At 36.8% G+C, this 23756-nt stretch overlaps 1 protein-coding gene across 2 annotated transcripts in view; it reads left to right on the top strand.

The window, feature by feature from the left end:
• Positions 1-23756, top strand: part of MFSD14B (major facilitator superfamily domain containing 14B) — a 167223-nt gene that overhangs the window by 108247 nt on the left and 35220 nt on the right. For both annotated transcript variants that reach the window (XM_068553216.1, XM_068553215.1), the window contains one exon: positions 7404-7499. In XM_068553216.1, coding sequence (XP_068409317.1) covers positions 7404-7499 — 96 coding nt within the window. The remainder of the gene's footprint in view (positions 1-7403; positions 7500-23756) is intronic.

Here is a 23756-nt window from a genome sequence, read left to right as displayed (position 1 = left end):
AAATTTGTACATCAGTGTTTATAGCAGCACTATTCATAATAGCCAAAGGTAGAAAAAACTCAAGTGTCTATTAAACTGATGAATGAATAAACAAAATGCAGTATATCTACACAATGGAATATTATTTGGCCATAGAACTGAAAAATGAACATGGATGAACTTTGAAAATATTGTGCTGAATGGAAGCAGCAAGACACAATAAGCCACACGTTTTATGATTCCGTTTGTGAATTCTATTTATATATGATTCTAGAATAGGCAAATCCACAGAGACAGAAGGTAGATTAGCAGTTACCAGGGGATGGGGTGAGGAGAAAATGGGGAGTGACTGCTAAGGGATATGAGATTTCCTTTTAGGTGATGGTTTTAGAACTTTGTGAATATATGAAAAACCACTGAATTGTATATTTGAAAATGGTGAATTTTATGGGATATGAATTATATCTCAATAAAAAATTTTAATGAATATCTCCCACCTAATCATGAGAGAACATTAGACAAATTCAAACTGAAGGACATTCTACAAAATAACTGGTGAAGTATATACCAGAACTCCTCAAAAGTGTCAAGATCATGAAAAATAAAAAATAAAAATCTTAGGAATCATCTCAGATTGGAAAAGCCTAAGGAAGCATGAGACCTAAATGCAGTGTGAAATCCTGGATTAGGTCCTAAACTAGGAAAAAGAAAAAATTAGTGGGGAAAATAGTGAATTCAAATAAGATTTGTAGATTAGCTAAAGTAGTGTAGTAATGTTAGTTTCCAGGTTTGAATAATTGTACCATAGTTATTTAAGATGTTAACATTTGCGGAAGCTGGTAAGGGGTATACAAGGACTCTGCTGGTTTTACAACTTTCTATAGGTTTAAAATTATCTCAGAAAGTTTTAAAATGAAAATTATTAATTGCAACAACATTGAAAAAGTGGAAACTCCATTGATATCGATCAATATGGAATGGTTAAAATAATGCTATATTCATACAGTGGAATACCATGTAGCCTGTGGCTTTGGCATCCACCATTCTACCTTTTGTTTTTGTTTTTGGGTTTTTTAAAAATTTTATTTATTTATTTTTTGGCTGCGTTGGGTCTTCACTGCTGCACGCGGGCTTTCTCTAGTTGCAGCAAGCAGGGGCTACTCTTCGTTGCAGTGCGCGGGCTCGGGCTTCTCATTGCGGTGGCTTCTCTTATTGTGGAGCACGGGCTCTAGGCACGTGGGCTTCAGTAGTTGTGGCGCTCGGGCTCTAGAGCTCAGGCTCAGTAGTGGTGGCGCACGGGCTTAGTTGCTCCGCGGCATGTGGGATCTTCCTGGACGAGGGCTTGAACCCGTGTCCCCTGCATTGACAGGTGGTTTCTTAACCACTGCGCCACCAGGGATGTCCCGTACTTTTTGTTTCTATGCGTTCTACTACTCTAGATACCTCATATTAGTGGAATCAAAAAGTATTTGGTTTTTTTTTGTGACTGGTTTATTTCACTTAGCATAGTGTCCTCAAGGTTCATTCATGTTGTAGCATGTTTCACATGCTTATATTTTAAGTCATTTGTCACCCATGTTCCCCTGCTTCCGAACACCACTGATACTGTGAAGTGTTGTTTTTTGTTTTTTTGTAGTCTAGCGTTCAAAAAATGATTTCTCAGACATTTGTGGTTGCTCTTTCTAATCACAAATGTCTGTAACACATATAGTGACTACACAATCTACTCTTTTAAATAAAATAGTAAAAAATGATGTTTGTGATGAAGGGTAATCTCACATTTTTCATTGAGTTATGTTTGGACTAAGGATGATATTGGAGAGCTACAAAAGAGAGTCAAAAATAGTCTTAAGAGTTTAAAATTAATCATGAGGGCAAGGGGGTGGGGAGTTGTATCAGTTTCTATTTGCTACATAAGGAACTACCCCGAAATTCAGTGGCTTAAAACAAGTATTCTTTGGGTTAGCAGTTTGGGTTAGGCTCAGTGTGGGGTTCTTCACTGGATTTTTTTGGAGTTACTCATACTTCTTTAGTCATCTGCAGGCTTGATTGGAGTTGGATGATCTCAACTGGCCTTGCCCCTGTATCAGGCAGTTGGCAATGGCTATTCACTGTTTGGTCTGGAGGGCCTCATATGCTCTCATTCTCTTATGCCTAGATGGTATTTCTTCATGCGGTCTAGAAGGCCTCTGAAGGCCTACGTCAGAAGTCTGTGTTGTTACTTTACCTGATATCTGTTGGTTAGATCAAGTTGTTAAGCCACCCCAGATCTAGGAGAGTGGAGAAATAGACTCTACCTTTTGATGGAACTGACAGCACAGTCATATTGTAAAAAGGTTTTGTGTACAGGAATGGGAGGAATCTGTAGCTCATTTTTTGCAGTCTTCTACAGGAGTAATAGGATAAGATTTGTATTTTAGAATGATCACTCTGAGTGTAGTGTCAAGAAAGATTTGGAGGGGGCAGTGAAGAGGAGTCAAGGCAGAATCATCATCTGTGGGAGAGATGGTAATGTGAGTGTGTAAAAACATCATCACACACTTTTCATCGTCTGCTTCTAAACGTCTCAAGATGTTCCATACTGATTTATAAAGAGGCAAAATGGAGAGGGGAGACATTGAACTGATCCAGAGAGGCTGCACTAGATAATGTTCAACTGGAAATAATCAGTTAAGCTTTGGTAAATACTTTCTAATTAGCTCATAATTTAAAGGAGAAGCCTGTGTCACTTTTTTCATCAGCAGACTAGCCACCAAGAGCTTAGGAAGAATTGGAAGGAAAGCAGATTTATTTTTGTCACCATCTCATATCCAGTTGCCCACACAAAGTTCCCACCATACCAGGGCCCGGCTGTCATGCCACATTGGTATTTGCTAGGGATGAATGATAATTCAATTAAAGTAGTTTATGTAGAGGTGAAAGAAAGTGTTTGCATTTTAGAAGAGATGTTTGTTAATTTAAACAATTTCTCACTGACAGATGTAAGCTTTTAATGTTTGAACAAAAGGTGGGTTGTCTATTTTTTGCAAAGTGTTAAAAATAGCGTAATTATATAACGATATATGCACACAGACTAAAGTGTGTACCTGTTTTTATATTTAATCAGCATTGCAGCCACATGGATCTCTTTTCCAGTGGTCTCCATAAATAGAGCTTGCCTGGGAAAGAAGCACTAAATCACAGAAATTGCAAATGAGAAATAGGGTGGCCCTCCTATGCTTCCTACTGTGAGTGGTTTTTAGAGGGTTTTTTTGTTTTGTTTTGTTTTTAATTCTTGTGTGCATGATGCTTGATAAACAAAATGAATGATTTAAAAGGAATAGTTAGGCTGTTTGTTGACATATTCACTCGCAGTTTGAGAGCAGTTTCTTTGCAGTGTGGGGTGGATAACTATCAGAATTTCCACCCAAATAATTTGGAAATTATTAGTAAATGCATATAACCCATTTACTTTTTTAAAATTTATTTTTGCCACCACTTCTGCTTTTGTTTTCATGCTGTAGATTTTAAAACAGATTACAGATATCTTCTTATTTCAAAATTTAATACATTAACATGTGACTCTAAGGTGTGAAGATTTTTTAAAAAGTCTTACTTCAGTACCATTATTACAATGAGTATAAGTCTTGAGTATCATTTAATACTCCATTTTCAAATTTCCATGACTGTGTTGATGAAAAATTAATCAGTCGATCTAAGAAAGAAATGGAAAATTTTGAGCCAAATTTGAGGATTATAACTGGAAAGAGCATCTCAGAAAACTCTGAGAACTGTTTGGCCCATCAGAAGTCAAGACACAGTTATATTAAGCTTTTTTGAGACAGAGGGTTGTCCGTCAAATGACATATTATTGACAGTTCACATAATCCAGATCTGAGTGCCATGTGACACCTATCAAGAAAAAAATGTTATCTTTAAGGAGTTGTCTTAGGAGAATGTTGTTCTTCATGGTTGAGGGGAAATTTCTGCTGATGGGGAAGGTTTGGTTGATGCATAATGCAGATACACAATCCACAGTGGGGAGGGGGGCCAAATGGTAGAGAAAATTTTTTATGTTTAAATTTTTCTTGTCTTGGCATAAAATACGAATTTTATTTCACAGTTGACTTAATTTTTTTCCAGTTAGTTTGAGTCAAAACCCAAAGCGCACATATTGCTTTTGGTTAATATTTCTTAAATTTGTTTTAATCTATATACTAATGTAGTATATGGTTCCTCCCCTCCCCCCCCTATACCGTTTCTTTGAGGAATATGGGTCATTTTTTTCTACATTCTGGGCTTTGCTGTTTAAAAGACCAGAGAAAAGACATTAGTCTCAGAAGAGCTCCTTCTTCTATATCATGTGTATTTTGTCGAGTGCTTGTTATATAGAGAGAAGGGCTATTTGGGATACATCTCTGAACAAAACAGACAAAAAATCCTTTTCCTTCATGGCATTTACATTCCCATTCCAGGGGAGGTAGACAATAAACAGAATGAAGTTTGTTGGACATCTTCTAGAAAACAATAGAGCATAACAAGGGAATAGGGGCGTGTAGGACCAGTTGGATGTGTTAGATGTGTGGCCAAGTGCAGTAGGAGCCAGGGAGGGTGGAGCAGAGGAGTAACATCTGATTTACATTTAAATGGTTGCTCTGGCTGCCCTGCAGAAGGTGAAGGAGCTAAGATGGAAAGCTATTCTGTAATTGGCACAATTACAATGGCAGCGTTTCTGACTCCAGTGGCTGGAACAACTGATGCAGAAGGTCTCCTCACAGGCAGAGGCTGTGAGGCTGACGAGTTGCTACCATTTCCATTCACTATTCTATTGATAAAGGACTGATGAAACTGAAACCTCACAGCTCAGATGGGATTTGAACCCACAGGCTGGGATTCGAACCCAGACTTGAACCCACTGTCTTTTAATTGAGATCACACACCTGGTCTCAGGATTTAATGATGCTCAGGTTCTTTATGTCTTGTCACAGAAAGAATACAGTGAGAGACAAAGTGATAGGTAAGAAGTGGATTTATTTAGAGAGATACACATTCCATAGACAGAATGCAGTTGTCTCGGAAAGTCAGAGCAGCCTAGGGAGAAACACTCCACAGACAGAGTGTGGGCCATCTCAGAAGGCAAGAGGCCCTGAAATATGGGGTGGTTAGTTGTTACGGGCTGGGTAATTTCATAGGCTAATGAGTGGGAGGATTATTCCAGCTATTTCAGGAAAGTGACGGGGATTTCCAGGAATTGGGCCACGACCCACTTTTTGGCCTTTTGTGATTGGCCTTGGAACTGTCATGGCGCCTGTGGGTATGTCATTTAGCATGCTAATGTATTACAGTGAGTGTATACTGAGGTTCAAGGTCTAGTGGAAGTTGAATCTTCCGCCATCTTGGACCTAGTTGATTCTAACCAGTTTATGCTGTATCCAAGGCTATGTCATTCTTTTAAAGGTTGTGCTCTACCCCCTTCCCTCCTGTTTTGAAACATGGTTTGAAGGTTGGGTTATATTAAAGATCTTTTTTTTTTAATTGTTTGATGCTTAATTGGTTCTTTTTCTTTTAAATTTTGTAAAATGCTTTCTGTTTTGCAAATGTCTTATTTAGTGGCATTTAAAACTACTTATTATTAGACATTGCAAAAATCTAGAAATTTACAAGTTTGAATTTTTAATAACAGTTGTCCTTGGCCTGTTTTGAAAATTTTCAAAACTACAAAAAATTAAAAGAATAATAAAATGAATAGTCATTCCCTTCATCTAAATTCAACAATTTAACAAAATTAAATTTTGTGACATTTGCTTTAGAAAGTATATATGTACCTTTTTTTTTTTTTTTTTTTTTGCCAAATCATTTGACAAGTTGCAGTAACATTAATCCTGTTGCAGGAAAGATAGTGGGGAGTGAGAGGATCGTCACCTCCCATCTCAGGCGAGTCCCTGGGACAGCCACCAAGTGTGGGTTCTTGGCTTTGCACAGGAAAGAATTCAAGAGCAAGCCATAGTAAAGTGAAAGAAAGTTTATTCAGGGAGAAACACACTCCATAGACAGAGTGTGGGCCATCTCAGAAGGTGAGAGAGGCACCAGGGTACGGGGTTGTCAGTTTTTATAGGGGTGGGTAATTTCATAGCCTAATGAGTGGGAGGAGTATTCCAGCTATTTTGGGGAAGGGGTGGGGATTTCCAGGAATTGGGCCATTGCCCACTTGTTGACCTTTTATGGTCAGCCTTGGAACTGTTATGGCACCTGTGGGTGTGTCATTTAGTGTGCCGATGTGTTACAGTGAGCGAATACTGAGGCTCAAGGTCTAGTGGAAGTCAACTTGTCCGCCGTCTTGAACCTAGTTGGTTCTAACCAGTTTATCGTGTCCTCAGGCCATGTCATTCTTTTAAAGGTTGTGCCCTGCCCCCTTCCTGTCTCAATGCCAAATGATTATCTAATATGTAGTACATATTCAAATTTTTTCCTCTTGTCTCCTTTTTATCCAGGATCCAGTTCAGGAGCCCCCATTTGTTTTTTATGACTCTTGTTTCCTTTAATTTGTACAAGTCTCCTACCTTTACTTTGGTCTTTTATGACATTGACATTTTTAACGAGACCAGGCCAGTTGTCTTGTAGAATGTTTCACAATCTGAATTTGATCATTTCCTCATGATTAGATTCTAATTAAACCATGCAGATGTGCTTTTACCTTTTGAAGTCTTAAAAATATAAGCTTAGGAATAATGGGGGTTTTACAAAGTCTTTTGTAAGTATCACTTCCAGTTATTACAAAATGCTAGTACAGCACTTGATTTTGTAATAACCATTGGCACAGAGTCAAAGAACATTAAATTGAGTGGACTTTTAGGTTTTATCTCCAGAAGTCATAAACTGCAGAAAACTAGCAGAATAGGCACAGTTTTCAAACAAAACAGAAACAGAAAGCTGGATTTTGACACCTTGAGGTATCAAAGTGTGTTTTCAGATTTGACCTAGTCCTTATTGTTCTTCCCCCACCTCCTATCATTTTAAGTCATCTATGCTGCTGCCCCTGAAGCGCTTGAGCATATGACCCCCTGCCTACCTCTCTCATGTAGCAAGGGAAACTTCAGGCTTAGAGAGGCCAAATTGCTAAGGAACACGTAATTCGTGTGTTCAGACAGAATATTCAGGTCCTGGAACTCCAGTCTCTTGAAGACGCAGTTGATTTCCTACCAATGTTCCAGTGATTTGCATTGATGGGACAAGTAGAAAGTCTCATCAATGGCACCTTCCATGATTAGGGAAGATGAAGAAATCAGGGATACCACAGAATTAAGTTTTATCTTAAATAATATAGGTAGGTCCTAAGTTTATTTTATACAGTTTGTGTGTGTGTGTGTATGTTAGATACCATTTTAGGATAATGAGTTTCTTATAGCCGTTTAGTATTTTTCATAATAATTTCCTTCCTTTTTTAGCTACAAGGCTTTGGCCGACCAAGTGTACACCATGCTGCTATTGTCATCTTCCTTGAATTCTTTGCATGGGGCCTATTGACAACTCCAATGTTAACTGTAAGTATTGCTGAACTAGGTCCTTGTTTATGAGAGCAGAGACATTGTTAAGCATATGTCCCCAGAGCTATATGTCTAGGTATGTGTTTGAGAGTAGCTCTTGACAATAATTTAAGACTGTTTACCGTTGGGTTGTTTCCACTGTGTAGACTGTGAACCACCTGCAACAAAATACCTGTTTATTAAATATTCCTGGGTAGCAGGGCCACTCCCAGAATCTTGGGAGTGCTGTGAATGAACTACAGTCTGTATATTTAGGAAAATCTTTAAGAAGTCTTTAAGAAATTATTGCAAAGCTTTGTTGAAGTTTGTAACTTACTTTGTGTGGGTGTAATGACCTTTGACTTAAGAACATAGTAATAGGAGATTGGTAAGTACTGTGTAACAATGACAGTGATGAATGTAAGAATGTCCCGATTTCTGTTTTTGATAGCTGACCTACAGCCATTTCTTTGTAGAAACCATTGAATTTCTTAGTAAGAACTTGGATGTTTGATATATAGTGTGGTTAGAGGGAAGGGAGATGCTGAAGAAAAGATTGGGGTGCAGATTTTAGGTGCCTAGTAACTACTTAACACTTAAGTTTTAATAAAGGTATTTTTTAATTGGCCATACAGTTCAGTTGTCTTAAATTGTTTTTTAAAAATCGTTGGTTGACCCTTCCCAATCACCATTTTGCCTTACCAGAGAATCCCTTTGGGTTCAGATAAACTTTGTTCCCAAATTAGGCTTAGAAAATAGAGAACTTTAGAGGATGACTATTAGCCTTACATATGACTTTGCTATACCCTTTTTAAAGTTTTTAATTCTTTTGACACATTTAAAATTACATTTTGGATGGAACAAGTTAAAAAACTGCCTGTGTTTTTAATCCTCTATTTTATTCTTTTTCATTGCATTTCCTTTTTCTTCATAATGCATTACTGCAGGAGGTAACTGGTTATTAGTTAATGGGAGATAAGTGGTCTCCACTTTAAGTTTCATGAAATCCTGCATGCTGTGTGAATCACAGTCTCTAGTGCCTAGGGCTGCCTGGGACACAGTTGATGCTCAACGTGTATTTTCTTTGAACAAATGTTTGTGTTGCGGGCACACACATAATGTGTTGTCAAGTTATTGCTTCTCCAAGACATATTTTTAGTGTAAATATAGACACATCAGGCTGTTCATTTTAATAAACTGTTATAATAATAATTTTTAATTAATTTTTAATTTTTGGCCCTAGTTCTCTGATTTTTTTCCCCACAGTTTCTTTAGCTTACAAAGTTAAGAGTTTCAAAATAGTATTTTTCTGATGCAGCCCGTTGCCTATAATTGCTCAATGTAGAAGTAATCCTGTAATCATTCTTCATTTGGGAAGAATTCAAATTGAAATGAAGAATGCTTTAGTGTTTTTTGTTTTTGTTTTAAATTTATTTATTTATTTATTTATTTATGGCTGTGTTGGGTCTTAGTTTCTGTGCGAGGGCTTTCTCCAGTTGTGGCAAGCGGGGGCCACTCTTCGTCACGGTGCGCGGGCCTCTCACTATCGCGGCCTCTCGTTGCAGAGCACAGGCTCCAGACGCGCAGGCTCAGTAATTGTGGCTCACGGGCCCAGCTGCTCCGCGGCATGTGGGATCTTCCCAGACCAGGGCTCGAACCCGTGTCCCCCTGTACTGGCAGGCAGATTCTCAACCACTGCGCCACCAGGGAAGCCCCTCCTGCTTTAGTGTTTTTGATACCATGTGAGAAATTCTAAAACCTCCTTCCAGACGGTTAAAATCCTTGGGCCTTTTTGACCTTAGACCAGATTATCAGATCCCTTTTAAATTTGATTAATAAGTTAATGGACTAATTAATGCACCTTCTTCCTTCTTACTGCCCAAAGCAGATAATTTTCTTAGGGTTACTGTGTCCCTGTTAGACCCTGCAGTGCAGTCTTAGAAGCCAGCTTAAATGCTGCTTTACTGCCTCTTTGCAGTTTCTGAGCAATTTTGCTTCTTGCAAAGATTTGGTTAAAAAGAAATTTATGTGAGGAGTACAGAGTTACTAGCGTCACTCTACAGTGTCATAGAAGAAGTGTTGTTGAGTTAGTAGATGTGCTTATTCTCATTCTCTAAGCCCTTGGTGTTGCTAAATTAAGCTAAATGTCCTTTACTTTCCTATCTCCCCCAGATTTTACACCACAGTTTGTTAACTCTGTTTCTTTTTTGACATGGGGGGACTGGTTCATTCCTTTTGAAAAGAAAGATCTCTTTTTTTTCCCCCCTTGCTGTAGCTAGTGGGCAGCACTCTGTCCTGTTTCCAAGGCAAGAAAATACAGTCTTGAGATGAGGATTTGGAGATACAAAACAGTACATACATATTCATATATTGTCCAGTCTGACTATCTCTGCATTCCTAGCATTCATTAGGACCCTCTGTTTGAAGTAGTGTAGAACAATTTACTTCTTAGTCATTTTCTCTGAGATTTGTTGCCTGTCTCATGTGGCCATGTCGTAGAGTACAACTTTAGTTTGCTAATTAAACACCATCAGAAAGGTCTCCACCCCTAACACACTGAAGCAAAACTGCAAAGTTGGCCTTACACAGTGACCTTAACCTTCTAGTAGTACTATTAGTTCTTCGTACATAAAAATGACCTTTCTCTTGTCTTACATCCCTGCCTGACATTCTACCCTCTAGTCAAAATGTGCATCCTTTTAGAGGGCCTGATCTCATTTTAATATAAATGAAGTAATCTGATTAAGTTTAATTAAAAGTCTTTAGGTATATTTAAATAGAACACTTATTTCAATAAAGATATACCTTAATATTAGCTCTTGTGAGTGAAGAATTTTAGTTTTGCAATTTGCAGATTTTCTTTTGTAAGCTCACCTTCCTGGAATCCTGATAGAGATTCAAGGACTCAGTATTCCCTAGTACACCATCTTCTCTCTGTATGGTGGTCTAATAATCCAAAGAATTCTCTTTAAACACTTCCCTGCCGCATTCAGTTTTCCTATCCCTTCTTACTTACTCTCAAAATATGTTTTCATTTAACAAACATGTATTCTATCTCATCAGCCCCTTATTTGCTCCACAGTCCAGCGCTTCTGCTTCCTTTGCTTTAATCAGTGTTTCCTCTTGGGAGTTGAGGTGTATGGAATGGATAGGGCTGTTTGTCAGGCATTTGGGGCATAATACACAGGCACTTTGAGGCATGATTTGCTCTGCACATGAAAAGGAAGTAAGTTCTAACTATAGTCACATGGACACTGTTTGCTTTCTGGATTCATAAGATTTTCCAGGCTCATTTTTATGGTTTTGACAGGTTCCTAATGGTGTTTTGACCAAAGTACCCAGAACCTACCCTCTTGTGTGTCATATAATTATTAAACTAAGTAGCATTCACTAAAGGTATCTATAATATATGATGACAGTATGTTAAATCTTTGCCTTCTTTTGCCAAGCTGACCGTTATGATATCATGAGTATTAGCTAATTAGATGCAATGACCTTTGTTTGGCATTTATTTCTGTCCTATTTTTGTGTGTTGTATGTTGTAATCTGTAGCATGCTTTCATATCTATAAACTTGTGAATGCTTAAAAAAAAACAATGCTGATTTCCAACTTATCTAATTAATACAGTTATAAGAAGAGTTGACATGGAAATACAAGGAAACTGTTGGTGGGTCTCTTTGGCTTAAAATTTGGTATATAAAATATTTAGTGTGCATTCTGGTTTTTTCATAGATTTTTCAGCATTTTAATATATCATTATATTGTCTGGCATCCATTGTATCTGATAGGAAGTCAGCTGTTAATAAGTATTACTGTTCTGTTGATGTCAGGGGGTCTGCAAACTATGGCCCACAGGCCTAATCTGGCCTACTGCCTGTTTTTATGTGGTCTGTGTACTAAGAATGTTTTTTATATTTTTAAAAGGTTGGAAAATATCAAAAGAAGGTATTTGGTGACACATGAAAATTATATGAAATTCAAATGTAAAATTTTGTTGGACCATGACAATGCCCATTGAATGTGACAGCTTTTGTTCTACAATGGCAGAGTTGAGTAGTTGCAACACAGACAGTCTTACCTGAAATATTTACTATGTACTGTATGTTCCTTTATGGAATAAGTCTGTCAGTCCCTGCTGTAAGTGGTAATTCATTTCCTTTTTCTTGCTGCTTTAGAGATTTTCTCTTTGTCTTTCAACAGTTTGACTATGCTATAATGTGTCTAGGTGTGGATCTTTTTGTGTTACAATTTTTTTGGCCATGCCCCGCAGCTTGTGGGATCTTAGTTCCCTGACCAGGGATTGAGCTTGCGCCCTCGGCAATGAATGCTCAGGGTCCTAACCACTGGACTGCCAGGGTATTCCCTTTTTGTGTTACTTTTACTTGGGGTTTGTTTGGCTTCCAGGGTCTGTAGATTAATAATTTTTATCAAATTTGAGAAGTTTTTGGCCATTATTTTTTTAATATTTTTGCTCCCCTTTCCTTCTCTTTTGGGACTCTCATTATACTTCATAATGTTTCACAAGTCTTGGAGGCAAAGTTCATTTTTTTTTTTTCCCCCAAAAATTACTGTCAGACTTTTGACTTTTGATATGACAGGAGGTCAACAAATTCTGTCCTAATAAAGCTGGACAAAACAGTCAAAAACAACCATTTCAGTGCTCTGGAATTCAAAGGCACACAACAAACTGAGAAGCATTTATTTATTAAGCTACTGAACTTCAGGCAAGAATAGTGAGTTTGCAGTTCTGAGCTATATCCTTTTGCTATAATTGTAACTGTGAGTATAACAGTTTCTGAGTCCTGTGAATCCTTTTAGCAAATCTCTGAAATCCATTCTATTGTTGATGGACATTTGGGTTTACTGTGTTTGCCTATTACAAATACTGCTTTTGTGATATTTCTTGTATATGTCTTATCAGTTAAGGTGTATACATTTTTTCTTGTTTCTTGTAATACCTAGGAGTAAAATTGCAGGGTTTTGTTCAATTTAGGTATATACTGCCAAAAGTTTTCCAGAGTGGTTGAATCAATTTACCCTCCAACAAGCCAGGCTCTACATCTTCACCCACAGTTGGTATTTCATTTTAGTCATTCTGATGGGTACAGTGTGGCCTTAATTTGCATCTTCCTAATGATCAATGAAGTTAACCCCCTTTATGTATATTTATTTGCCCTGTGAATATCTGGTAATATTTTTTTTCCCTCCTTGGATTGCCTTTTCACTCTCTTAATAGTGTCTTTTTATGAACAGTAGTTCATAATCTTTACATAGTTCAGTTAACTGATGTTTTTCTTATGTTTGGTTGCTTTCTTAAAATCATGATAAAGAAACTTTCTTCTTCCCCAGAGCTTTATTGGTTTATTTTACACACACAGATCTACCATACATCTAGAAAAATATCACTGTATTTTATAGTGGTCAAGATTCATTTTGGTTCATATTAATATATAGTTGAACCAGCATCATTTATTTAAAAAATCTTTCTTTCCCCACTGTATGTGTCAACTCTGTCATAAAGCAGGCAGTCATATTCATATGGATTTGTTTCTAGGTTTTGTATTCTATTTGTGTATGTATCCTGTGTCGATACTATGCTGTGTTGATTTCCATAGCAATATCTTGACATCTTATATAACTTTCATAGCTTGGTTCTTCTTCCTCAAGATTGCCTTGGCTATTGTAGGCCTTTTCTATATCCATATACATTTTGTAGTCAGCTCTTCAATATTCACAAAATAACTTGCTGGGAATTTTGATTGTTATTGCATTACTACAGATTAATTGAGGGAGAACTGACATCTTTACACTATTGAGTCTTCTGATCTACATGGTATATTCTCCTTTTATCCAGTCTTTAAAACTTTCTCTGAATAATGTTTTACATTTCTCAGTGCATGAATTTTTCACTAGATTTATTCCTAGGTATTTGGGTTTTGATGCTATAGTAAATAATGTAGTTTTCAAGGTTAATTTTCTAGTTGTTTGTTGCTGGTACATAAAACAATTTGTTTTTGTGTCCTGACCTTGTGTTTAGTAATTTTGCTAGATTCACTTATTAATCCTTATAGTTTATCTATAGGTTTTCTACACATTCATATCTTTTGTGAATAATGACAGTTTTTAACTCATTCCAATCCTTTTTATTTCTTTTTCTTTCTTTGTTGTATTGATTATGACATCCAGTGTAAGGTTGAATAGAAGCAGTCATAGCAGGTTTCCTTATCTCATAAATGACATGAAATTCTAAAATTCACCACTAAGCATGATGTTTGCTGTAGATTGTTTTTATAGACACTCGTTATCAGAGAAAGGAAGTTCCCTTCTGTTCCTGTTTTGCTTATTGTTAAAATGAATGGGTGTTAACTTTTATCAGATGAAGTTTCTGCATATAACCAGATAATTAGATTTTCCCCTTTATTCTGGTAATGTGGTCAGTTATATTGATTTTTGAATATTAAGCCACCCTTGTGTTCTTGTAGTAAATTCCACTCAGTTATGAGAAATATATAATTTTAAAAAATATCACTGGATATGATTTACTAGTATTTTGTTCGTGTCTTTGCAACTACGGACACAATAGAGATTGGAGTGTAATTTTCTTTTCTTGTAATGTCCTCATCATGTTTTAGTATTAAGGTTTTGTTGGTCTTATAAAAATTAATTTGGAAAGGGTCTCCTCTCATTCTCTGGGAAAGTTTGAGTGAGGTTGCTGATATTTCTTCTTTAAATGTTTGGAAGAATTTGGTAGAGGCTGAAGCTTTTTGTTCTTTTGTTTATTTTAGCAAAGATTTTTAATAACATTTAATTTTTTTAATGAGGTGCGACTATTCAGATTATGTATTTTTTCTAGTGTCTGTTTTGGTAAGTTGTGTTTTTCAAAGAATTTTTTCACTAAATGTATAAGAGTCTAGTTTATTGGCAAAAAGTTCATAATATCTTCTTTCCTTTTTTTTAAATTGAGGTCTAATTGACGTATAACGTTAGTTTCAGGTTTACAACATAATGATTTGATGTTTGCATATATTGCAAAATGATCACCACAGTAAATCTAGTCAACTTCCATCACCATACATAGTTACAAATTTTGTGTGTGATGAGAACTTAATTTTAAGATATACCTGCTTAGCACTTTTCAAATATGCAATACAGTATTATTAACTAAAATCGGTATGCTGTACACTACATCTCTATGACTTATTTGTTTGGGGGTTTTTTGTCCTTTTTTATTATTTTTATCAGAGTATAGTTGCTTTACAATGTTGCATTAGTTTCTGCTGCACAACAAAGTGAATCAGCTCAATGTATACATATATCCCCTCTTTTTTGGATTTCCTTCCCATTTAGGTCACCACAGAGCACGGAGTAGAGTTCCCTGTGCTATACAGTAGGTTCTCATTAGTTATCCATTTTATACATAGTAATGTATATATGTCAATTCCAACCTCCCAATTCATCCCCCCTCCCCCCTTGGTATCCATACATTTGTTCTCTACATCTGTTTCTGCTTTTCAAGTAAGTCCATCTGTGCCATTTTTCTAGATTCCACATATAAGCAATATCATACGATATTTGTCTTTCTCTTTCCGACTTACTTTACTCTGTATGACGGTCTCTAGGTCCATGACTTATTTATTTTATAATTGGAAGTTTGTACCTTTTGACCCCCTTCATTAATTTGCCTACTCCCTACCCCCTTGCCTCTGGCAGCCACAAATCTATGAGCTTGGTTTTTTGTTTTTGTTTTTTTAGATTCTACATATAAGTGAAATTATACAGTATTTGTCTTTCTCTGTCTGACTTATTTCACTTAGCATAATGCCCTCAAGTTCCTTCCATGTTGTCACCAATGGCAAGATTCCATTCTTTTTTTATAGCTGAGTAATTAATGTTCATATATATATATGTATATATACACACATACATACACAGCACATCTTCTTCATCCATTGATGAACATTTCAGTTGCTTCCATATCTTGCCTACTGTAAATAATGACATGATGAACACAGAGGTGCATAAATCTTTTCAAATTAGTGTTTTTGTTTTCTTCAGATAAATACCCAGAAGTGGAATTGCTGGATCATATGGTAGTCCTATTTTAATTTTTTGAGGAGCCTCCATACTGTCCTCCAGTAGTTGCTGCACCAATTTACATTCTCACCAACAGTGCACAAGTGTTCCCCTTTTCCCACATCCTCGCCAACACTTGTTATTTCTTGTCTTTTTGATAATAGCCATTCTAACAGGTGTTAGATGATATATCTCATTGTGGTTTTGATTTGCATTTCCCTGGTGATTAGTGATATTAAGCATCTTTCATGTACCTGTTGGCCATCAGTATGTCTTCTTTGGAAAAATGTCTGTTCAGATCTTCTGCTAGTGATATTAAGCATCTTTCATGTACCTGTTGGCCATCAGTATGTCTTCTTTGGAAAAATGTCTGTTCAGATCTTCTGCCCATTTTTTAATCAAACTGTTCTGTTTTTTGCTACTGAGTTGTATGAGTTATTTATATATTTTGGATATTAACCTATTATAGTTACATGATTTGCACATATTTTCTCCCAGTTAGTAGGTTGCCTTTTCATTTTGTTGATGGTTTCCTTTGCTGTACGTAATCTTCATTCTTGTTATTAGTAATTTGTGTTTTTTTCCCTTGGTTAATCTTGTTAATAGTTTATCACTTTTACTAAGCTTTCAAAGAAGTTAGTTTTGGCTTTGTTGATTTCCATTATTGAATGTTTGGATTTTATTTCATTGATTTCTCTTTTTTAAAACATTACATCATTTCCTTATTTCTTTGGATTGGATTTGCTGTTCTTTTCCTAGCTTCTTTGTAAAGAAGCTTAGAACATTGATTTCAGCCCTTGTTTGGTTTTCAGTTGTATGTATTTAAAACTAAATTCCTTTCAAGCATTAATATTGATATACATATAATTCATGAGGTTTAATTTATTGTATCTTTATTATCATTTAGTTCATTCTTTTTTCTAATACTTCTTATAACTTTGAATCACGGATTATTGGAAGTGTATTGTCTAATTTCTAAACATTTGGGATTCTTCTAGCTTGCGTTATTAGAGAACATACTGTGATGAATTGTTTCGGTTCTTTGAAATTTGTTGAAGTTTGCTTTATATTCTAGTATATGGTTAATTCTGATAAATGTTCCATGTGATCTGAAGAGAGCAAATATTTTGTGGTTGGAATAGTGTTTTATATATGTTAACTATTTTGAGTTAATTATGTTTGATGCCTTTTATATAATCACTGAAGTTTTTTTTTTTTAAACATCTTTATTGGAGTATAATTGCTTTACCATGGTGTGTTAGTTTCTGCTTTATAACAAAGTGAATCAGTTATACGTATACATATGTTCCCATATCTCTTCCCTCTTGCATCTCCCTCCCTCCCACCCTCCCTATCCCACCCTTCTAGGTGGTCACAAAGCACTGAGCTGATCTCCCTGTGCTTTGCGGCTGCTTCCCCCTAGCTATCTATTTTACATTTGGTAGTGTATATATGTCCATGCCACTCTCTCACCCTGTCACATCTCACCCCTCCCCCTCCCCATATCCTCAAGTCCATTCTCTAGTAGGTCTGTGTCTTTATTCCCGTCTTGCCACTAGGTTCTTCATGACCTTTTTTATTTTCCTTAGATTCCATATATATGTGTTAGCATACTGTATTTGTTTTTCTCTTTCTGACTTACTTCACTCTGTATGACAGACTCTAACTCCATCCACCTCATTACAAATACCTCCATTTCATTGCCTTTTATGGCTGAGTAATATTCCATTGTATATATGTGCCACATCTTCTTTATCCATTCATCCGATGATGGACACTTAGGTTGCTTCCATGTCCTGGCTATTGTAAATAGAGCTGCAATGAACATTTTGGTACATGACTCTATTTGAATTCTGGTTTTCTCAGGGTATATGCCCAGTAGTGGGATTGCTGGCTCATATGGTAGTTCTATTTTTAGTTTTTTAAGGAACCTCCATACTGTTCTCCATAGTGGCTGTATCAATTTACATTCCCACCAACAGTGCAAGAGGGTTCCCTTTTCTCCACACCCTCTCCAGCATTTATTGTTTCTAGATTTTTTGATGATGGCCATTCTGACCGGTGTGAGATGATACCTCATTGTAGTTTTGATTTGCATTTCTCTAATGATTAATGATGTTGAGCATTCTTTCATGTGTCTGTTGGCCATCTGTATATCTTCTTTGGAGAAATGTCTATTTAGGTCTTCTGCCCATTTTTGGATTGGGTTGTTTGTTTTTTTGTTATTGAGCTGCATGAGCTGCTTGTAAATCTTGGAGATGAATCCTTTGTCAGTTGCTTCATTTGCAAATATTTTCTCCCATTCTGAGGGTTGTCTTTTGGTCTTGTTTATGGTTTCCTTTGCTGTGCAAAAGCTTTTAAGTTTCATTAGGTCCCATTTGTTTATTTGTGTTTTTATTTCCATTTCTCTAGGAGCTGGGTCAAAAAGGATCTTGCTGTGATTTATGTCATAGAGTGTTCTGCCTATGTTTTCCTCTAAGAGTTTGATAGTGTCTGGCCTTACACTTAGGTCTTTAATCCATTTTGAGTTTATTTTTGTGTATGGTGTCAGGGAGTGTTCTAATTTCATACTTTTACATGTACCTGTCCAATTTTCCCAGCACCACTTATTGAAGAGGCTGTCTTTTCTCCACTGTATATGCTTGCCTCCTTTATCGAAGATAAGGTGACCATATGTGCGTGGGTTTATCTCTGGGCTTTCTATCCTGTTCCATTGATCTATATTTCTGTTTTTGTGCCAGTACCAAACTATCTTGATTACTGTAGCTTTGTAATATAGTCTGAAGACAGGGAGCCTGATTCCTCCAGCTCCATTTTTCGTTCTCAAGATTGCTTTGACTATTCGGGGTCTTTTGTGTCTCCATACAAATTGTGAAATTTTTTGTTCTAGTTCTGTGAAAAATGCCAGTGGTAGTTTGATAGGGATTGCATTGAATCTGTAGATTGCTTTGGGTAGTAGAGTCATTTTCACAATGTTGATTCTTCCAATCCAAGAACATGGTATATCTCTCCATCTATTTGTATCATCTTTAATTTCTTTCATCAGTGTCCTATAATTTTCTGCATACAGGTCTTTTGTCTACTTAGGTAGGTTTATTCCTAGATATTTTATTGTTTTTGTTGCAGTGGTAAACAGGAGTGTTTTCTTAATTTCACTTTCAGATTTTTCATCATTAGTATATAGGAATGCAAGAGATTTCTGTGCATTAATTTTGTATCCTGCTACTTTACCAAATTCATTGATTAGCTCTAGTAGTTTTCTGGTAGCATCTTTAGGATTCTCTATGTATAGTATCATGTCATCTGCAAATAGTGACAGCTTTACTTCTTCTTTTCCGATTTGGATTCCTTTTATTTCTTTTTTTTCTCTGATTGCTATGGCTAAAACTTCCAAAGCTATGTTGAATAATAGTGGTGAGAGTGGGCAACCTTGTCTTGTTCCTGATCTTAGTGGAAATGGTTTCACTTTTTCACCATTGAGGACAATGTTGGCTGTGGGTTTGTCATATATGGCCTTTATTATGTTAAGGAAAGTTCCCTCTATGCCTACTTTCTGCAGGGCTTTTATCATAAATGGGTGTTGAATTTTGTCAAAAGCTTTCTCTGCATCTATTGAGATGATCATATGGTTTTTCTCCTTCAATTTGTTAATATGATGTATCACGTTGATTGATTTGCGTATATTGAGGAATCCTTGCATTCCTGGAATAAACCCCACTTGATCATGGTGTATGATCCTTTTAATGTGCTGTTGGATTCTGTTTGCTAGTATTTTGTTGAGGATTTTTGCATCTATGTTCATCAGTGATATTGGCCTGTAGTTTTCTTTCTTTGTGACATCTTCGTCTGGTTTTGGTATCAGGGTGATGGTGGCCTCGTAGAATGAGTTGGGGAGTGTTCCCCCCTCTGCAATATTTTGGAAGAGTTTGATAAGGATAGGTGTTAGCTCTTCTCTAAATGTTTGATAGAATTCGCCTATGAAGCCATCTGGTCCTGGGCTTTTGTTTGTTGGAAGGTTTTTAATCACAGTTTCAATTTCAGTGCTTGTGATTGGTCTGTTCATATTTTCTATTTCTTCCTGGTTCAGTCTCGGCAGGTTGTGCATTTCTAAGAATCTGTCCATTTCTTCCAGGTTGTCCATTTTATTGGCATAGAGTTGCTTGTAGTAATCTCTCATGATCATTTGTATTTCTGCAGTGTCAGTGGTTACTTCTCCTTTTTCATTTCTAATTCTATTGATTTGAGTCTTCTCCCTTTTTCTCTTGATGAGTCTGGCTAATGGTTTATCAATTTTGTTTATCTTCTCAAAGAACCAGCTTTTACTTTCATTGTTTTTTGCTATTGTTTCCTTCATTTCTTTTTCATTTATTTCTGATCTGATCTTTATGATTTCTTTCCTTCTGCTAGCTTTGGGGTTTTTTTTGCTCTTCTTTCTCTAATTGCTTTAGGTGCAAGGTTAGGTTGTTTATTCGAGATGTTTCCTGTTTCTTGATGTAGGATTGTATTTCTATAAACTTCCCTCTTAGAACTGCTTTTGCTGCATCCCATAGGTTTTGGGTTGTCGTGTCTCCATTGTCATTTGTTTCTAGGTATTTTTTGATTTCCCCTTTGATTTCTTCAGTGATCACTTCGTTATTAAGTAGTGTATTGTGTAGCCTCCATGTGTTTGTATTTTTTACAGATCTTTTCCTGTAATTGATATCTAGTCTCATAGCGTTGTGGTCGGAAAAGATACTTGATACGATTTCAATTTTCTTAAATTTACCAAGGCTTGATTTGTGACCCAAGATATGATCTATCCTGGAGAATGTTCCATGGGCACTTGAGAAAAATGTGTATTCTGTTGTTTTGGGGTGGAATGTCCTATAAATATCAATTAAGTCCATCTTGTTTAATGTATCATTTAAAGCTTGTGTTTCCTTATTTTCATTTTGGATGATCTGTCCATTGGTGAAAGTGGGGTGTTAAAGTCCCCTACTATGATTGTGTTGCTGTCGATTTCCCCTTTTATGGCTGTTAGTATTTACCTTATGTATTGAGGTGCTCCTATGTTGGGTGCATAAATATTTACAATTGTTATACCTTCCTCTTGGATTGATCCCTTGATCATTATATAGTGTCCTTCCTTGTCTCTTGTAATAGACTTTATTTTAAAGTCTATTTTGTCTGATATGAGAATTGCTACTCCAGCTTTCTTTTGATTTCCATTTGCATGGAATATCTTTTTCCATCCCCTCACTTTCAGTCTGTATGTGTCTCTAGGTCTGAAGTGGGTCTCTTGTAGACAGCATATATATGGGTCTTGTTTTTGTATCCATTCAGCCAGTCTATCTTTTGGTGGGAGCATTTAATCCATTTACATTCAAGGTAATTATCGATATGTATGTTCCTATTCCCATTTTCTTAAATGTTTTGGGTTTGTTATTGTAGGTGTTTTCCTTCTCTTGTGTTTCTTGCCTAGAGAAGTTCCTTTAGCATTTGTTGTAAAGCTGGTTTGGTGGTGCTGAACTCTCTCAGCTTTTGCTTGTCTGTAAAGGTTTTAATTTCTCCATCATATCTGAATGAGATCCTTGCTGGGTAGAGTAACGTTGGTTGTAGGTTTTTCTCCTTCATCACTTTAAGTATATCCTGCCACTCCCTTCTGGCTTGCAGAGTTTCTGCTGAAAGATCAGCTGTTAACCTTATGGGGATTCCCCTGTGTGTTATTGGTTGTTTTTCCCTTGCTGCTTTTAATATGTTTTCTTTATATTTAATTTTTGACAGTTTGATTAATATGTGTCTTGGCGTGTTTCTCCTTGGATTTATCCTGTATGGGACTCTGTGCTTCCAGGACTTGATTAACTATTTCCTTTCCCATATTAGGGAAGTTTTCAACTATAATCTCTTCAAATATTTTCTCAGTCCCTTTCTTTTTCTCTTCTTCTTCTGGGACCCCTGTAATTCGAATGTTGGTGCGTTTAATGTTGTCCCAGAGGTCTCTGAGACTGTCCTCAGTTCTTTTCATTCTTTTTTCTTTATTCTGCTCTGCAGTAGTTATTTCCACTATTTTATCTTCCAGGTCACTTATCCGTTCTTCTGCCTCAGTTATTCTGCTATTGATCCCGTCTAGTGTATTTTTAATTTCATTTATTGTGTTTTTCATCGTTGCTTGGTTCCTCTTTAGTTCTTCTACGTCCTTGTTAAATGTTTCTTGCATTTTGTCTATTCTATTTCCAAGATTTTGGATCATCTTTACTATCATTATTCTGAATTCTTTTTCAGGTACACTGCCTATTTCCTCTTCATTTGTTAGGTCTGGTGTGTTTTGACCCTGCTCCTTCACCTGCTGTGTGTTTTTTTGTCTTCTCATTTTGCTTATCTTACTGTGTTTGGGGTCTCCTTTTCACAGGCTGCAGGTTCATAGTTTCCGTTGTTTTTGGTATCTGTCCCCAGTGGCTAAGGTTCGTTCAGTGGGTTGTGTAGGTTTCCTGGTGGAGGGGACTAGTGCCTGTGTTCTGGTGGATGAGGTTGGATCTTGTCTTTCTGGTGGGTACGTCCACGTCTGGTGGTGTGTTTTGGGGTGTCTGTGGCCTTATCATGATTTTAGGCAGCCTCTCTGCTAATGGATGGGGCTGTGTTCCTGTCTTGCTAGTTGTTTGGCATAGGGTGACCAGCACTGTAGCTTGCTGGTCGTTGAATGAAGCTGGGTCTTGATGTTGAGATGGAGATCTCTGAGAGATTTTTGCCGTTTGGTATTACGTGGAGCTGGGAGGTCTCTTGTGGACCAGTGTCCTGAAGTTGGCTCTCCCACCTCAGAGGCACAGCCCTGATGCCTTCACTGAAGTTTTTGTCTACCTGTTCTGCCATCTGTTGAGAGAGATGTGTTTCTCTTCTACCTCCATTAATGTTGTGCAACTAAATTATATATTTTTTTAAAAATATAATACATTGTTATATTTTATACAGTCAGTATTCAGTTAGATTTACCCTGATATATTTCCATTCTGGTGCTCTTCTTCCTCTTTCTATATTATCTTCTAATCAATTCTTGAAGACTTTCCTTACTTGTTTTGTTTTGCTTTGCTTTGTTTGGTGCTGGTCCTTGTGTAACACATTGTTTTTAATGCATGTGGCATCCTCTTGAATCTTTTGGAGGACGCTTATACTTATTTTAAAGCTTTCTTCTGTTTCCTACCATGATTTGGTTATTTGGCAGTGAGGTAGATTATCTTTTCCTTTCTATGTTCTTTTTTGTGCCTTCCAGTGGTTTTTCTTTTGTTGAATTTTATACATATTTATATTTACAAATGAGGGGGTAGGTCAGGGATTGAAAACAAATGTCTTCTGGGGCTATGCAAGTGTAGTAAATGTGAGAAGTGTGGGTAAGAATGGGTTGGTGTTATCGGTGGAATACATGCTCTTTCTACTGCAGCAGCCACTATCTACTTAGGCAGTCAGTGACATGGCAGTTCAGGCCCCATGTTTTGAAATCTTCTGACTTCCTATGGAATGCTAGAAAATCATATGGAGTTTGGTGAAATTTCCTGAAATCTACACATGACAGCCAGCTCACTTTGGAAAATATGAGTCAGAAAGCATGTCAGTTTACCAATTTGCCACCCATGGTCTAGACACCTCAGGTAGCTTAGAGTGTCATTCTCCAGCCCAGGTGGAAATCCCTGTTCTGTAGTACCGAATGCAAGCACTGCTTGTAGGAGCTCTGAAAGTCTGGGTGCTCTGGGATTTCCTCTATAGTACTGAAGTAGTTTCTCAAGTGATTGTAGGGCTTTATGGCACTCTTGGCAGCCATAAGTGACCTGGGAAACTATAAGTTTTGAATCCCACCCCCATTCAGTTCTGCAAGTATCTCACAAGCCCCACTTCAGAGAACTATGCTTGTGATTGTTATCTTGGGGACAAATATAGAGGTCAGCAGCTTTGAGAGCAAGGTACCAGGGGCTTATTTTTTAACCTTTTACTGACCTATTCAGTTATGGATGTTCTTCCTCCTCCTCCAGTTCTGTTTTGTTTTTTTTTTCCCTTGGATTCTGAAAATTTTCGAAGACCTTTTTCACCTTAACGTGACTATTTCTTCAACTCATTTAGGGTTCATTGTCAACGTTTTCCCATCTGCTCTGTATCATCCAGAAGTGTTTCACTATTCTTCCAAGTAAATAGTGAATGCTATAAATTAGTTTCATATTTTTTCTGTCATATCAGTG

The sequence above is a fragment of the Eschrichtius robustus genome, chromosome 10 (assembly GCF_028021215.1).
Source record: "Eschrichtius robustus isolate mEscRob2 chromosome 10, mEscRob2.pri, whole genome shotgun sequence".
Taxonomy (NCBI): Eukaryota; Metazoa; Chordata; class Mammalia; order Artiodactyla; family Eschrichtiidae; genus Eschrichtius; species Eschrichtius robustus.
Note: the sequence above shows the minus strand (reverse complement) of the source record. Positions and strands in the feature narration are given on the sequence as shown.